The 18,209-nt window shown below is 43.6% G+C and overlaps 1 protein-coding gene across 1 annotated transcript in view; it reads right to left on the bottom strand.

Moving 5' to 3' along the window:
* DAPK2 (death associated protein kinase 2) overlaps positions 1–18,209 on the bottom strand; it is a 73,666-nt gene that overhangs the window by 1,779 nt on the left and 53,678 nt on the right. Inside the window, exons 4-9 of the mRNA XM_024200575.2 lie at positions 17,250–17,388; positions 11,122–11,251; positions 9,871–9,919; positions 9,200–9,226; positions 2,921–3,073; positions 649–694 (exon numbers count right to left, since the gene is read on the bottom strand). Of these exons, the coding sequence (XP_024056343.1) occupies positions 649–694; positions 2,921–3,073; positions 9,200–9,226; positions 9,871–9,919; positions 11,122–11,251; positions 17,250–17,388 (544 nt within the window). The remainder of the gene's footprint in view (positions 1–648; positions 695–2,920; positions 3,074–9,199; positions 9,227–9,870; positions 9,920–11,121; positions 11,252–17,249; positions 17,389–18,209) is intronic.

Raw genomic sequence — 18,209 nt, 5'->3', positions numbered from 1 at the left:
TTAGAACAAAACAACACACCCACACAATTCCAAATACCAAGCAAATCCAGACAGCTACTAGCTCACTACACCAATGACATTTTGAAGGAGCTGATTTGTTTTCACATTTGGTATGGTCAGCTCTCAACACCCAAAAGCACTACACCAGATGTATGGTTTGTGTCCATGCAAACAGTGATTAGAGATGAAAACAACACAAATGGTGTTCTAATACAGAATACTGTATGCCTGTTTATTTATATTCCAGTCACCCCTCCTTTGGCTTTATTGTAATAACAGAAGTCATGATTAAAGCTTGCAGAAATCCAAGATTTTGGAAGGAATTGCACAGGTTTTTACTACTGTTTGTCTTGCATCCAGGGAGCTCAGAGTGTTTAGTAGCCAATTATTTCTCATAACTTACCTGTGAAGGAGTATTCTCCCTGCTTTGCTCATGGGTGAAAGTGAGACATGGAGAGGTTAAGATTCACTGTCTGATTCAAACTGATTTCTGAAAGCCATAACCATGATGAATTATCTTGCAATTTAGGCACATAGCCTTTAGTGTGGAAATATAAATTCCCATACAAATTCTGTACTAGTTTATCCCGAAGCAAATGTCCATATCCCGAAGCACCACCCATATTCCATCACTATCTTTGGCCTTACCGTTATCCAAGGATGAGTGAGAGCTTCTTGAATTGTGAGCCGTTTCCTGCAATGAAACAGACTTAAATGAGAGCCAAGCTGCTTACCATACATTTCTCTCAGGGTGTTTATGAACCAACATTTTAATATTGTACCTTGTACCTATAACCCTGTCACCAGTAGTGCCAGGATTACTTACAGTGAGGTACAACTTTCCTGGCTACTTTACTCTGTAGGGCAGCAGGGTTCATAACAGTTAGGTTTCTGGCTTCAGTGTTAATACAATGCTACCCCCCAGAAGAGCTGTCAGCTCTACTTAATTTTCATTTACACTCAATCAAAATCTCTCCCTCTCTCATTGTTCTGTTAAAAAGAGGTGAAACGCTGCTAATGTTTCATGATATGATCTGTCTTACTAGTCTAACATGCCTAATGAGTGAATTCTTCCTGCACACACTTGGTCTGACTTTTTCTCTATATCAATTGATATAAGATTAATGTAATCGAAAATGTCTTTAATGCATGAGCTATTAAGTCACTCTGGAGCTCTTGCTTCCTCAAAGCAGTATTCCTGGGTGGGATGCTTCAATACTAATCAGAAAATCTAACTTTCTCCTACCCCCTAGCAGCACTGCGAACAGTACACTATCACCTTCAGGCAGGATGGGCATAAACATGGTATTGCCTTTGCAGCTGGCTACAGCACAGATATCAACATGCCTGATCTGCCCTGCTTGAAAGGCACTTGCTAAACCTGTGCAAAACATTCACATCAGACTCCAACATGCCCCAACATATCCTGGGGTCTGAGGTTCGTAGAAATATTTGCTGATGTGTTTGGACAGATACCCTAGCTGGCATCCTTCTCCCAACAACCCCCACTATCTACCTTCTCCCCCAGATGTCTTTAGACGGCACCCTAGTGACCTGCCTTCCCACATCTTTCTGCAAGTGGCCCCCCACTTTGTTTTCAGGGGACATCCGATGACCACTCCCACTAGTACAAATAGACTCTTCAGAGGGCTCAGCAGCACATAACCCACAAGGATGCCCTTTACTCTCTCCACCCACCCCAACATAGTGCAGGAAATGTGGCAAGGTAGTCCTGCTGCATCCAGCTCATTAAAAACTTCAGGAGCAGAGATCCCTCTCCTATAATCCCTATTGCAGTAGCTAAAGAATCTCTGTTGTTCCCTAATCACCATGAGGTAGGGGAAAAGCCCCATATAGCTGCTAGAGAAGTGCCAGGTGTACCTAGCTGATGCACAAGGGTTAATGGAGCATATTTGACACTAAGACAACTGAAGAGCAAGGAGTCTGCAGCAATAACGGGAAAGGGCTAAGTGCATCTCACTTCCTAGAAGGTTCCTTATGGCTTGGGGTGTGGGAGCAATTACCAACATCCACTACAGACCTGGGATAAGAGCCATCCTGCCTCAAATGATGGACTCCATGAAGACAGCGAAGAGAAAATGGTGGCTTATAGGTGTGAGTAGATAGGGTGTCCCTCTGGAGGTTTGAGATTGATGAACACAATCCTCCAAGTGAACACATAGGAGCTGGTTTCCTGACAATCTCTGCAAGCCAATTTGCAGGCTTTAGCATGTGATTAATAGATTCCCAAGCCAGAAGGAACCATTGTGATCATCTAGTCTGACCTTCTGTGTAGCACACGCCGATAGAACTTCCCCAAAATAATTCCTAGAGCAGATCTCTTAGAAAAACATTCACCCTTGATTTAAAAATTGTCAGTGATGGAGAATCCACCAGGCCCCTTTTATTGTTTCAATGGTTAATTACTCACTGTTTAAAATGTATGCCTTACTTCCAGTCTGAATTTGTCCATGTAGAGCAGCTGTTTTTGAAACACTGAATATAAAATCAACTCTCTCTCTCACACACACACAGACATACCCACCCACCAAGGACACATGGATTGTGAGATGTCATTAGAGGCAATAAAAAAAATTTAAGAATTACCAGACACAAGAACAGCTTCTAAAACCCAATAAACTCCAGTAATTTGCACTTCACAAAAAAAAAAAACCAATCCAACCCTACTGGTGAAAGAAAATGCATGCCAAATTTTGCCACATTTGGTGAATTTTGGCACGGCATATTTTTAGGGCCTCTGTATATAGACATTTACAAGGGACACAGCAATACACCTGTACTTAATGACTCACTCTGGGACAGTGACCTACTCTGAAATGAAACCTCTTAGCTGCTCAGCGTGCTCATTTTTGCCTGGGTGGCATGAAAGGCAGCCAGTCATTTCTGTACATTTACTTACCGCGTGTCTTTCACCAGGAGTTTCCGGATAAAGTCTTTTGCCAGATCACTGGTGTGACTGAAAAATTCCTCATCAAATTCGTAATTCACGGCTGTGATGTTGGCGAGAGTTTCCTGCTTTGTTTCTCCAAGGAAAGGGGATGCGCCGCTGAGCCTGAACAGGTCAGACATGAGGATCATGTTTTGATTGGGGAAAGATAAAGTTACTTTGACGTGATTCTGAGATTGTGAAATGACAACGTTGGAATGTGGGTCTCTCTTTCAGGGCAGCCAAGAAGATTTGGAAATAAAAGGCCCAAATCTGTGTCACCATATACATATGGCTACAAAACAGACTCACAAAAGCAGCATTAATGTGTTTCCATGTGCGACAGCAAAGACTCTATTCACGGACACTCCCATCTCTGAGACACACTCAGGTTATTGCCGCCCAGGGTAAGAATAATCCGCACTGGAGGAGAGGTCCAGTTGCTATGAATATATCGGGGGTACATGCACAAATACCCACAGGCTATGTCAGGGAATGTCCCCCCATAGTTCCCATCAAGGAAGTCCTGTTCAGTGACCTCTCTGTAGGCTTTTTGGAAAAACTCCTGCCCCGTGCTGTTTTTCTGCCTGCAGTTCACTGGCAAGCATCTATGCACAATGTGAACCTAGAGTTAGGCCCAAGAGGTCCACATAAATAGAGACGATTAATTGTGGCCTTGCTCTGATTTCTGCAGGGTGGGAAGAGGACATGGCATTGATTAAAACTAGCCCCCAGGACAAGCCAGAGGACTTACAGTGCAATAAAATTGAACATAAAGAGCTAATTCTGTCGGAGCTCAGCTCCATGATTAAAATTGCAAGGATACAATGCAGTCGTCATCCTCATAAAACACTATTCAGCAATCTTTTAGATGGAAAGGGCTGTGATCCTGGCCTGGCATTTCTCTCAAATGCAATTGACATCCTTCATCTTAGACTCATATTTACCTCAGTCCCACAAAAACCTGGGGTTAAAGCACTTCTATTAGAGTTCCTTTTTTTAAATACCATGAATGCTGAGTCAAGAGAGTTAGTATAAATAACTCTTGCTGGAAATCTAAGTGTTCTTTATACTAAGGAAATTGATCTAATCCCATTAAAATATTACTACTATTCTTGCCTTCCCTGTTTGGAATTTGGTAGTGGAAGTTCTGGATGCAGTGGGCTCAAAACAGAACTGCAGCAAACCCTTCACAGTGACGTTGCTTGGTTAAGTGATTCTGCTCACAATAGGCCTTTATCGTCCAACACTGTCACACTGACCAAGGATCTTTTGCATTACACCTTAATAACGGTGATTATATCTGCCCAGCAAGGATACGAGAAACACAGAGGCACTATGCACAAAAACAGGGAGCTCCCGAACTTTTTCATAGTGTGGACCAAATCTCGACAGAGAAATTGCCACCCCTACTCCCAATCTGCAATCATGTAACAACCCAGAACTGCCACACCTGCTGACTTGGGAAGGTAATATTAGGGGAGTATTTTTAGCTGTCTTTGGTGCTCTATGCATTGCTCTATTTGACTACAGTCAATTGTTCTGACTACGTCCACTCTTCACTCATCCCCGCTTGTCCCTTTGTTCCATTTCACTCAGCCAGAAACAAGAAGGAGAGCAGGCAACACGTGAGAAGCCAGCTCTTTGTGGCCCACCAGTGGTCACAAAACAGCTGGGGAATCCCTGCCCAAATGTCTTCGGCCATATTTTTTACCCTTTTCTCAACATCATACTGTGGGGCGCTTGGCTTCTCTCCTCCCACCCACTGCCCCCTCAATTTGTGTGTCGTATGGTCCTTTGTGACCTGGGCAAGTCACTTCACTTCTCCATGCCTCAGTGTGTACACATGTAGAATGGGGATGATTCTCTCCCAATTTTAAATCACTAAATGATCCTTGAAAGTCACTGTATGAATGCTGCTTTAGCACCTTGGCTCTATGAGAGTAATCATGAGGATGTATAGAAACTGGAAAGGATTCAGAGGCAAGCAACAAAGGTGATCAAGGGGATGGAATGCAAGCCATATGAGTAGAGGCTGAAGGAACTGGGTATGTTTAGTTTGGAAAAGAGGTGATGGGGCATGATAGTGGTCTTCAAATACTTGAAAGACTGCCATTAAAAAGATGGAGAAAAGTTGTTCTCTCTTGCCACAGAGGGCAGGTCAAGAGGCAATGGGTTCAAATGACAGCATAGCAGATTTAGATAAAATCTCAGGAAAAACTTTCTACTTGTAAGAACAGTAGGACAATGGAACTGCCTAGGGAAGTCATGGAAGCTCCTTCACTGGAGGTTTTCAAAAAGAGACAGGATCGCCATCTGTCCTGGATGGTCTTTAGACACAAGAAATCCTGCATCTTGGCAGGGAGTTAGACTAGATGACCCTAGTGGTCCCTTCTAACCCTATGGTTCTATGATTCTATGTCCCCATCAAGAGGCTGGCCCCAGTGATGACAACAGCCTACTACTTAGAACTAAATTAATTATTCCTTTAGCTCCGATGGTAGGGCCTTGTGCTCCTGGGGCTGAAAGACCTGGGTTTGACCCCTGCAGTGATCTTGGTGTCCATAAGAATGTGGTCATGTGTGTTACAGTAGGTGGTATTATATATACACTCTGCGTTTGCTAAGCATTTTGGGACCCCTTACAATGAGAGGCATGTACAGTCTCAACGGAAGTTGGTAGCAATAAAATTAAGAAACAACTCTAGAAAAATACAAAACAGGCTTAAGAGTATTATAGCAAGTGCAGGGTCAAACCCCTCCCATTCAAGGGCTCATCTCCATCCCTTTTTAGAGCGGGATACTATTTTTATGCTAGTTTACTATGCTAACCATTGCTACATGTATTAGCCGTTCTGGAAGCTACTATTGTGTGTGTGGGGGGGAGATATATATTCACAAGAACCAGGTAAGATTTTTTTTGATTTGTAAATGCTGTCAGAGGGTTGGGAATATTTGATCGGGGGCCTTAACACTGATGTGCACCCTGTGATGAAATGGAAATTTTCTGTCATATTTTTATTAAGCCTATGCGTGCCTCAGTTTCCCCCATATGCTGCATTGTTACCCCATTGGATGGGGGAAGGACTATTTGCTCTCAGGGCTTGTCACTTAAAATGCTACAGCAGCACAGTGCCGCTGTAGCGCTTCAGTGTAGACACTACCTGCACCGACAGGAGGGTTTCTCTTGTCTGCATAGTAATCCACCGCCCCAAGAAGTGGTAGCTAGATCACTGGAAGAATCCTTCCATCGACCTAGCACTGTCTACATGGGGACTTAGGTCAGGTAAACTACGCCACTAAGAGATGTGGATTTTTCTCACCCCTGACTGATGTAGTTATAGCGACCTACTTTTCTAGTGTAGACCAGGCCTAAGAGAGACAGATATGAATGTCACCTAGCTGTCTGTGCCTTAGTCCCCATTTCCAATCGCCAGGACATTGACGCTTAGCAACCGAAAACCCAAAGGGAGACAGACGTTCCCACCTCTCAGCAGGGAAGCTGAGCAACATACCCCTGCTCGAGAACAAAGGACTGGGGAACAGTGTTCCCTCTAATTTTTTGTGTCCGTGTGCAGAATGAATTTTGTTATGTGCACCAATAGGGAGGTGATGTGTGGCAAGTCACCTTCCTATTGGTGCACATAACAAAATTCATGTGGTGGGGGTTCGGCATGTGGGAGGGGGCTCAGGGCTGGGGCAGAGGGTTGGCGTGTGGGCGTATGAGGGCTCTGGCTGGGAGTTTGGGCTCTGGGGATAAGGGGTTCAGGGTGCAGGAGTGGGGGCTCAGGGCTGGGGCAGAGGGTTGGGGTGCAGGGGCTCTGGTGTGGGGCCAGGGATGAGGGGTTTGGGGTGCAGGAGGGGGCTCAGGCCTGGGGCAGAGGGTTGGGGGGATGTGGGCTCTGGGGTGGGGCCGGGGATGAGGGGTTTGGGGTGCAGGCTGCCCCCGGGCTGCGGTGGGAAGAGAGAGGACTCCCCCCAGCCCTCTCTCGCCACAGGAGCTTGGGGCCGGGGGAGAGGCACCTCTCCCCGGCCGTGGCAGCTCCGGCAGGGCTGGGCCGGGCTGAGGGATGGGCACCTCTCCCCACCATGGCAGGTCCGCGCTGGGACCGGCAGGGAGGGGCGCCTCTCCCCGCCATGGCCCTGAACCCCTGCACCGGGCTTAATAGGCAGCTGTGCAGCTTAAAGGGAACTTAACTGGGGAGGTATGAGGTGGGGGAAGGGGGTAAGAGTTGGCTGCTGGAAGGAGTCAGGGTTCTCACCTGGTATCTGACCAAAGAAGTCAGACTGAGACACACACACAGCTTGAACAATGGAGTTCACTAGAGCTTGGCTGGGGGCTCTGGGCTGACCAGAATGGTCTTGCTTTAACCTTCCGTTCTCTATGTTAACCTAAGGACTTCCTATGCTATGTTCCAGTTGACTAATAAACCCTACTGTTTTGACAACACTGTTTGAATGTCACTGCAGAGGCTAGCAGATGTGTATTGATCGCTGGAGAACGTACAAGTCTCTACCAGGAATCTATCTCGGTTGGACTCACCAAACAGAGCTCACAGTATGAAGCAGGAGTGCTGCAGACCCAGAAGTCCAGTCTAAGGAGGCGGAGAAGCCAGCTGACTTACTCTGGAGGAAGAGTGAGACCCCTAGCGGGTCTGGCACACTGAAGGGATTCCTCCTAGAGCAGTGGTTCTCAACTTGCGGTCCAATCAGCACACAGGGGCAGCCCATGTGACATCCTCAGGGCCATGGATAGTATTGGATGTGGCCCGCAGTGGTAAATAGGGTGAGAACCACTGTCCTAGAGACTGTTTCAAAGCTGGGGGCATAGCACTTATCTCGTGGATCCGTGACACACCCCAAATACATTGCAATACAACAGAGCCAGGATTAGTGGAAATCTACAGGGACACATTGTTTGCATTTCTCTTTTTTTTTTTCCCCCCAGTGGAGATTTTAGGTATAAGTAGAGATGGGTCGGACAAAACTCCTGTTCTGAACAACCTCCAACTTTGGGGAAATTTGGATCTGGAATTCATGGCGCAAGCCCATCTCTAAATACAAAGTTATTGTTGCAGAAGCTTTCTAGGTCATTTCAACCAGCTGGAGCAATGCAAAAGCAAAATCAATGCTTCTATCTCTCTACAGAGCAAAGTACACAAGTAGAAAAGAACTGCCCTATTGGAACAGAGTACTGCTCCACTCCCTGTATTACCTGCCTCCAGCAAAGGCCTGTGTATGCAACACTTCAGAGGAAGGTGAAGGCCTCTCAGAACACCTGGCTATCTGTGCATTACTGTAATCACAGGGTAAGCATTCTAGCCTGTGTCTTCTCAACATCCAGTCTCCCTTCCCATTCATCTATAAACAGATGTAAATAGCAATTTATGAAGACTGATGTCCTATCAGGTTCAGATGTATTCGCTGATGACATGAAGAGTGCAAATAAGGATCAAGGATCTAGACAATTTTAGAATTGTTCTTTAGATGCTGGTGGGCTGCCTAATGTGTCTCGGACGGTATCCATGTGCCCCTTATTGTACCCCAGGGCATAAAGGACTTCATAGCATTCCGACTATGTTGTCAGCTTGCAGCCCTTTTATAGTGGGCGGGGTCTAAACTCAGGGATCAATCCAAAAGCTTTCAGCATGGCCTGAGTGTGTTTAATTCTGCTCCACTTGGCTTTGCCCATCAGAAAGAGATTCCTTTTTTAAGCCTCTCTATCTTTGTCGGGCCCGATGCTGCAAAGCTTGCTAAAGCAAAATTCCCAACGAGGCTAATGGGAGCACTGGGTAACGTCTGCAGCATGTAGCCCATTGAGCCCAACCAGGAGAACCCCAGGGCTAGAGAGGCTGAGATTTAAGTGGGATTTTCAAAAGTCCTTGGTGTTGGCCTAACTCTGTTCCCACTGAAGCTGATGGGTGTTTGACGTCAATGGCAGCAAAATTCGACCAACATTTGGTGACCACTTTTGAAAATCCCACCCCCAAAAACATAAGAGGCACAGGAGCTTCTGGTGCTACGTCGAGGCATTTGCTGGTCATTGGTCCTATCGCCTCTCTTTTAGTGTCACTTAATTTTCTTTGCTTTCTCTATTTTAAAAGGCCTCTGGATATCACTTGTCCATCAATCCCTTGCCCCATTCCTGCTGTGCAGCTCCTTCCCTAAGGGACTGATGAGAAGAGCTACTTTTCACTAGCTTGCTACAACTTTTACAGCTGTTCCATACAAGTGGATCGAATTCTGTACTTACAGTATGTAGGTGATGACTCCTATGCTCCTAGAAAACAAAAAGAGCAACTAATTGTAGGTTTTATACATGTGTGTGACATCAGTCAATTATAGCTGCTAGATTGGCAGATGAACCATGATATTAGCAGTCAGACAAAACCTATGTAAAAGTCAGTGCTTCATAAAAAGGAATATGAATTTTGGATACAGGCTCAAATGACATGGATATCTGGGGTTTCTTTATATGGGTGTCTTAAGTCATGTTGGGTTCACGGTGGCTAATTAGCTATGGTACATGTCAGAAGCATGGAGGAATATCTGCAAGGATGTTTTAGCCACTACGACCATTTTGGGCAGAACAGCTTGGTATCGAAGCGTGCTCTATTCACAGCGCTTTTATAAAAGAAAGCTATCACAAGGCATTGCAGGGACAATGGTGCCTTTCAAGAGGCTCTCTCTAAAAGGTGGCAGCTAGTGGCAAATTCTTAACTCCTGTTTTATATAATTCAATTTTTTTTATTATCATGAGTAGCAGTTTATTATAAACAGCAGGTAAAAACTGAAGGAGCAAAAGAACAGCTATTTACTGTATGTCAGCATTGTCTGATATGTAGAGAATGGATTTTACACAGAGCACCCTTAAGAAACTAGCAGTATAGCATCTTGGAAGAAAAGTTAATGCCGAGAACTTACCACATATCTGCAGCTAGCCCAAGTGGTTCGTAGTTCACTATTTCTGGAGCTGTAAGAAGCATTTATTCAAACATTAGCAACAGATTGAGTAAATTAATTTTAGCAACATGAATCGAATGCGTAGGTCAAGAATTACATCAGTCCTTGGTAAAAAGCAGACCAGTAGTTATATGAGGTAATTTCTGTTTGAAGTTCTACAACGGTGTGTGCATGTGGCGGTAGGAATTTAAGCTCCCAAACAGAGGGAGAGCTAATTTAGAGTCAATGGAGAATGAAAAGGGATCAAAGAATAAAGGACAGGAAGATATTACCATCCACCTACAGTACTAATTACACCTTCAACAACAAATTATTTCATGTAACAGCATCCCTAAGCAGATGGATCTAAGCATTTTCTCCCAAATTATTTCAGAATGGCAATAAACTGATACCATTAATGCACAGTCTTTATTTAGTAATTGGCCAGTCAGGGACTGCTCTAGCACAACTTGCCCAAGGTTTCTTTCCAGCCAACACACCATTCATTACCATTGTTGTCAGCTGTTACTGTAGCTTCTGTAGAAGAAACACCTTCTGGATGAAAAATATCCATATGGAGGACTGAACAAAGGAAGCGATAAATGGCAATGTATCGAGGCTTGAAGAGGTGTCTATAACAGGGCAGCAGGGATCAGTGTTTATTTAACAGCTTCATTTATTATCCGGAAGAGGAAGTAAATTAAACTGAATAGATCTCTGATTGGCAGGTGTAAAAACCAATATGGACCAAGAGATAATACAAGCAAACCTAGAGGTTAGAAACGTGATCAGGAAGTCACAACATGACAGTCAGCCTGAAGTAACGAAAGGAAGGGAGCTATAATCCAAAACAGGTTCAGTGGGAGGGAGTTATACTTAGAAAGCAGTAACATCAACAGAGACCGATATTACTCTATTTTACAGATGCAGAGTGACTCTGACTTGCCACAGGGAGAGTAAGTAGCAGAGCTGGGATTAGTGCTAGGGGGTTCCTAAATTTCAACCCTGAATTTATCTCTTTAGCTCAACAGCTACAGTTTACAGAAGGCACGACTCGGCTGCTCCTCTGAGAAGTTTCAAGCAGGCCCTCTAGATGCAGTGCACCCAAATGGGGTGGCAATTTTAGGGGGCTGAAAAGGTGGAGGTGTTACTGGCTTCTCCCTGAATTCAGGAAGGTGTTGCTGGCTTCTCCAGTGAAAAGCTGCAACACAAAGGAACTGCTTAAACACTCACCTACAAACTCTGGTGTTCCAAAAATATTCTTAAATTCAACTCCATCTTCTATTTTATGAGCTAGGCCGAAGTCAATGACTTTTATGTGTGGAATGGGAATATTCTTGTCTAGAAGCATAATGTTTTCAGGCTAAAAATAATGAAACAAAGATTAGTTATAAGAGCCCAAGTAGTATCCCTTGAGTCACCTTTTCATACTTGTACATGTTTGCAATACTGCAGAACAGGTTAAAACCACAAACCTACTCCTGGCAATGCAGACTTCACTGTTTTGATAAATGGAACATATTTATGTAATGTGACATTCATTGTCAAATCAGAACTGGACAGCAGCAAAATTAACACTCCTCAGTGTCTGAAGCCTCCTGCTCAAAAGCAATAATTCACTTCACTTATTGCCTTTATTCTTTTCTCACAAAAGCTGCAGCATGTCCAGGTTCCTAATAAGTCAGTACCTTCCTTGTTCTCTTCACCAGTTGCTTTCTCTCTCTGCCTGCCTGTGTTTATTTTGTTAATTATAGTTGTTATGGCAGGATGAAGATAAAATATACCTGGTTTCCAGGGAAATGATGAGACACCAGAGTTATTCACATAACCGTAAATAATTGCATGACTCAAGTAGATGCGTTACAAGATATGTTATGAGACTGACATGCTGAGCATGGTGGTACATCACAGAGGGTGAGCTTACCATGGCTTGGCCTCTTCCACAACACTGGGGTAGGTTCAGATCCTGGGATGAGGATCTGAATGGCCCTGAAATTGGAAGGGGCTAGGATTGGAGATTCTTGCCCACCTCTACTAACAAGCTATTCTAAGAACACATGGAGAATTTCTGACTGTTATGCAACCAAAAGCACCAGGCCAAACCTGATAGAATTGTGAAAAGAGAACTGTTAGCAGTCCGTAAGCAGCAGGTTTGACTCCATACTCTGTGCAGTATCTACTCATTATTTTTCCCAATAACTTTCTTAGCCCGTCATTCCTCCTTTATTTTATAGTTTTTAGAGCAACATGGCTAGCACAATTCAGCTCTGATGAAGAGCTCCAATGCTATTAAATTTTCATGTTTTAATTATAGCCTGGAAGCAACAGTCAGAGAGTTTGATTCCCTGCTGGCAGCTGCCTGACCATTTAAGAACTAATTCTCGTGTGCAAGGAGCTACTGCTAACACACTCTCATTCTGCATTACACTTGCAGACAGGCTACATGAATAATTTATTTTCACAGCCATTGGACTAAGATGTTTTTAGCTCCAGGCTAACTATGCTGGTTTTCATTTGAAGATACACTGCTGGCAGCTGTATGCACTGAATGCTGCTGACATGTGATGCAGACCCATTTAGAACAGACTTGTGCTAGAGGTAGCACAGTATGAAACAAGAAGTTATTCAACAGTCATCTCTGTTCATCGTCTCTGCATCTTGGTGCAGATCCTCACCTGATGTAAATAGGTACAGTTCTGCTCCAAGCAATGGTGCTGTGCCAATTTACACCAGAGAGAGCTGATCCCTGGTGTTCTCAGGCCTGCATCTGGATTTCAGCAAGTGACAAGGTGCAGACTATACCAGCTGGAAGTAGGTCATGAGAACAGACTAGCAGGAAAGGGGGAACAATAGGAAAAGTGGTTGCCTGGCTAATATCAAAGGAATAAAACACTTCACTCTAGTCACATATATGTACATGTCTGCCTTATACACAGTATAATTAACGTTTTCATTATGTCACATTCTCCATCCACCATCTAATCCTCTTACTGCTGCAAAATATCCCGCAGTATGTCCTGCTACTCCACTGATTTCAGCAGAACATTAGCAGAGGCATGACAGTGCTATTATTATTGATATTGCACCAAGCTCTTCAGGGCAGGGTCTAGTTTTATTGTGGGTCTTTGTACAGTGCCAAGCATACATCAGTGCTTGTAAGGAATTAGCAAGAAATGGTTATATATTTAAGCTTCCTTCCCCCCCAGAATCTCCGTGGGGAGTGCTAGGGTTTATGGGCCAGTTGGGAGAAAGGAATTTTCAGTTGTTACAATGGCTATAAAATATTTTAAATGTGATTTCCCTCTTTTACATCCCCCTCCCTCCTTTGGTGTATTGTCCATCTCCAGCTGTTCAGTGGCATTGTGTTTTGAGTTTTGTTGGTTTTTGTTTGTTTGGCTTCAGCAGCCTTTGCTTTTGCAGACACTTCCACAGTCAAATCTTGGCAAGGCGACTAAACAAACAAAAACAAACAAACACACACCTCCCCCACCCCAAAACCCCTTCCAAATTAGTTCCCATTATATGTTCCCCAGCCGCCTTTTTTTTTATGGCAAGATCGAAGAGATTGATAAGAGTGACAAGATAATTATGGATCTCCATTTCCCTAGTTGGATTATTGCTTAAAAATACATGCCTGGCTAAACGCTGCAGACGCTCTAAAAATAGTCCTATAAAAGCCAGATGAGTGATATCTTGAATCCTGCTTTAAATGGCTTGTCAGTGATTTATTTATTGCATTTATGAAATGGTGTCTGTTCAGCCCCACATGCACATTTCTTTTTGCTCTTTTTCCAACATCATTGTTGACCACTGAACTTTACTGACATGGAACATGTGGATTTCAGTAGCCAGAACTCACCCTGGGAAAAGTTTCATTTATGTTCACATAATTATATTCCATCACTGAATGTTAGCATATTTTTCAAATGCACAGTGTAAACCTTTGTTCGTGGGCTATATGGCTTCAGGGTAACCCCAACACACTCACACCCATAAAACAAACAAACATATGGACAGAAGTTTGATGAAGTGTATTGAATTGTTGGGATATATGCAATTGCAACAAGAAGAATATATATTTAAGAAAAGAACTTGGGCATACATCTGTCCATGTAATACTCATCACTGCAGTAACTAGGCATCACACAATTCTAGATCCAAAATGATGACAAACAGCATGTGATCTACTCTAGGCGTCCCCCCCCCTTTTAATCTTCTCAAATTCTGTCTTTCCTCTACCTTCCACCTTGCTCTGAGGAGGGATGGAGCCATGTTTTGTACATAGTCCTGAAAATGGCAACGTTTGTGAAGCGAGTTCCATAGCTGCAGACCTGCTGCTGAGAATGCTCAGTCTCCCAGTCTTGAGTTTCATCCTTGTGGGTGACAGAATCCTAGTTCCAGAGGCACATCATGGTCTGGGCAGATCACAGTCATGGACAGAGACAGAGTCTCCCAGGAAGTTTGGGCCAGTTCCATGAAAGGCTCTGAAGATAAGGACTGAAACTATAAATTCACCTGATAGTACATGGGGAACATTGGGGTGATTTGCTTTCAGTGACCTGGATGACTAAGCAGGCCAGCAGCCATATTCTGAACCAACTGATACTCGGTGTTGGAATGACAGTGCCAACTAAACCAGTGATTCTCAACCAGAGGTATGTGGATGTAAGCAGAGTCAGGATGAGCTCTACCCTGACATCTGGTGGTGAATTATGGTGAGTGTGGAAAAGAACTCCAGGGGCTGATCTTGTTTGCATAGGCACACCCAACCGCCTGGCATGAAACAACAGCAACTGAAAGTGGTTACTTTGGCTGGTGTGGGATCCCCAGTTTCTCTGTTATTGGGGCAGGAAGAATAAAGTTTTGTTACCTTGATTCAGTGAATCAAGGCCAGTGGAACTGTTGTATGACAGAAGGACTCACCATTACCTAAGTAGCACTTGCTTGACAAGGGGCATGGGTTACAAAACGCAGTGAATTGAGAGAGGATGGGAACAGGTATTTGTACCTGATGGTATGGGCCTCCTTTGAGGGTTTGAAACACCAATCGTACCACCTTCTCTCTCCACTGTTGAAGGTCAGAGCTAACTTTGATTCCATTAGGAGTCTAGTTACAGGCTGCTGAGCTGAATTCACTTCGGGCCAATGGTGCACCAGCACTGGGGCTCCCCTACTATGAGCTGAAATCATTAAGAGCTGAAATCACAAATGAGCTAAAGTTATTAAGAGCTGAGATCACTGAGTGCTGTGTTAACTAGTGGGGGAGGCTGAAGCTATATTGCTAAGCAGCTGGCGGAGCAATTTGCGGGGATGACTGGAGGAGCAGCGAGTGGCGCGGAGCCTTGCCGGGACGGTTGGAGCGGCCCAAGGAACGGCGAGCGGAGCTGTTTGTGGGGATGTCTGGAGCGGCTCACAGGTCAGTGAGCGGAGCAGCTCGTAGAGCAGAGCAGTTCGTGGGACGGCAGGAAGTGGACTGGCTCGTGGTGAAGGCTGCGGCGGAACCCCACGGAGAGATGGCTGGCCGGCCTCGGATCACGTAAGGTGCCCCTTAACACCCTGCGTGCCCCCCTTTTACTCGGGCTGCACTGACCAGGGACAGAGACTTTGGGGGTTGCTGGACCCAAGAGACTTTGGGTGATTTTTGGGTTGCTGGATTCAAGAACCAAAGGGAAAGGACACAGCCCAATTTTCTGGGGTGGGTCTTTTGCTCATGGTTTGTGTTATGAATCCTGTTTGTGGTGTTTTTCCAATTTAATGCTGATGTCGTTTACCTCATGTTATTAAACATTTTCTCCTACACTCAGACTCCGTGCTTGCGAGAGGGAAAGTATTGCCTCTTAGAGGCACCCAGGGGGTGGTATGTAATTGTCCCAGGTCACTGGGTGGGGGCTCAAGCCGGTTTTGCATTGTGTTATTGAAACGGAACCCCTAGATACAGAACCCGGCCCTTATTGCTGCCAACTTAGATGGGCAGAAGGGTTAAATGTACACCTGAGGGTACACAGAGGTCTTCCAGGGAGTACATCAACTCTTCTAGGTATTTGCCTAGTTTTACAACATATAAAAAGCACTAGCAAAGTCAGTACAAACTAAAATTTCATACAGACAATGACTTGTTTATACTGATCTATATACTATATGCTGAAATGTAAGTACAATATTTATATTCCAATTGATTTATTTTATAATTATATGATAAAAATCAGTAAGTAAACAATTTTTCAGTACTAGAGTGCTGTGACACTTTTGTATTTTTATGTCTCATTTTGTAAGCAAGTAGTTTTTAAGTGAGGTGTAGCTTGGGGGTATGCAAGACAAATCAGACTCCTGAAAGGGGTACAGTAGTCTGGAAAGGTTGAGAGCCACTGAACTAATCTACCTCTTGTTTCCTGGTCAAACATACATTGCCGAAGCTGTTTGAACTCTGTAGTTTCAGAATAATGTTCCTCATAGAATTCTCAACACAATCACTGTTTTAGTCTGTGCTATGTTTGGTAAAGAAAGGAACTGGACAGGACTAGAAGCAGCATGTAGTACTCACAACACATATACTATAACTTCAACCCAGATTGAGTGGATCTCTACATAGAAAATGCTTGTCAGAAGTGGGAATTAGAGTCTAATATTTACAAGGCAAATGTTATATTGACTGTTATTAATGTTTAAAAGTACACTTAGACTAATTTGCTTTGATGGAGTTAGCGATTTCAAAGGAAAATTACAGTACTTAGAAAAGGACTCATGATGGTGACTAGTTTGTGAGCTCTCTGGGGCAGGTACTGTACATCTTCCTATACGTTTGCAAAAGCATCCATCACGTTGTGGGTGCTATTATATAAACAATAAATAATAGTGGCATTAATTAAAATATCTGACCCCCACAAGATGAAGATTTTGTTGATTTCTCATTCTCATCATTAAAAGAAATACAAGGCTGGACATTAGGAAAAACTTCCTAACAGGGTAGTTAAGCACTGGAATAAACTGCCCAGGGAGGTTGTAGAATCTCCATCATTGGAGATTTTTAAGAGCAGGTTAGACAAACACCTGTCAGGGATCATCTTAATTCTTAGCCCTGCCATGAGTGCAGGGGACTGGACTACATGACCTCTTAAGGTCCCTTTCAGTCCTAGGATTGTATGATTCTAAAATCTTGGGAAATACTATTTCTGCTTACCACCGAGTGCTGTCATGTCCATCCAGCACAACAAGCCTCCGTTCAAAAAGCTAAGCATTTTACTCTTCCACCTTCTCTATTATCAAACATATTTTATATACCATCACATTTAAATGTATCACATATGCTGCATTATAGAATATATGCTATAATTATTTCTTTTAACTAGATCAACGTTTTTTACCTTTAAATCAAAATGAGCAATTTTCTTGGCATGGAGGTAGTTAACACCATCTAAAATCTCCTTAATGAATCTGGTTGCTTCCTCCTCACTCAGAGACTCTTTCTGTGCCAGGAAGTCAAAAAGTTCTCCTCCGGACACTCTGCAAGACATACAGGGAAGCCTTGGGTTAGCTACAGCAGGGCAAGGCACACACACATCAATATACGTGTAGTTAAAATGGCAAACAAACAAAATGTCACCCACTCAGAACAAGCCCACTCTGAAGTGTGAATCAGGAGATCTGGGTTCTAGTCCCAGTTCCGCCACAGATTTCCTCTGGGATACTGAACAAGTCACAACTTCTTTATGTCCCAGCTTCCCCTACTGTAAACTAGGTGCCGAGAGGCTTAATTCATTAACATTTGTAAAGCACTTTGAGTCTCACCTAAAGAGTCCTATAAAATGCACAGCATTAATAATATATAAACACAGATATATGTACATACATACACTACAGCACTGTTAACAAGTTACTTTTTTACTGTCCACTTTAATAGGGATGGAGGAAATTGAACAAACTGTAATATTGTTGTCCTGATGAAAAAATGTTTTCCTTATCTTTCACCATCAGTAGTATGACGCAATGAGATCTGCCAACAGAATCTGCTTCCTTTCCCAGGACCTATTAGTGCTCTTATGAGAATGCTTGTTTGATATGTAACTGACAGAGAAACCTTTATTTTGCGCCAGATTTTAAATAAGCAAATTAAGCCTGGAAGGTATCTTAAGCCGTTTCCCCCAAACAAGGAAATATAAAAATAATAATCTAGTTACTATTATGATCTTTCAGACCAATAGTAAAAAAATACTTACCCCAGACAAGAATTCTGCGGCCATTTTTGTTTTCTTATATTATAAACCTCGGGACTGTTTTCTATATTGCAACATGGCAGAAGATCAAGATAATGACTTAGCCAACAT

Source organism: Terrapene carolina, unplaced genomic scaffold (genome assembly GCF_002925995.2).
Source record: "Terrapene carolina triunguis isolate 2854851 unplaced genomic scaffold, T_m_triunguis-2.0 Scaffold67, whole genome shotgun sequence".
In the NCBI taxonomy this organism is placed as follows: domain Eukaryota; kingdom Metazoa; phylum Chordata; order Testudines; family Emydidae; genus Terrapene; species Terrapene triunguis.
This window is presented reverse-complemented; position numbering and strand designations above follow the sequence as displayed.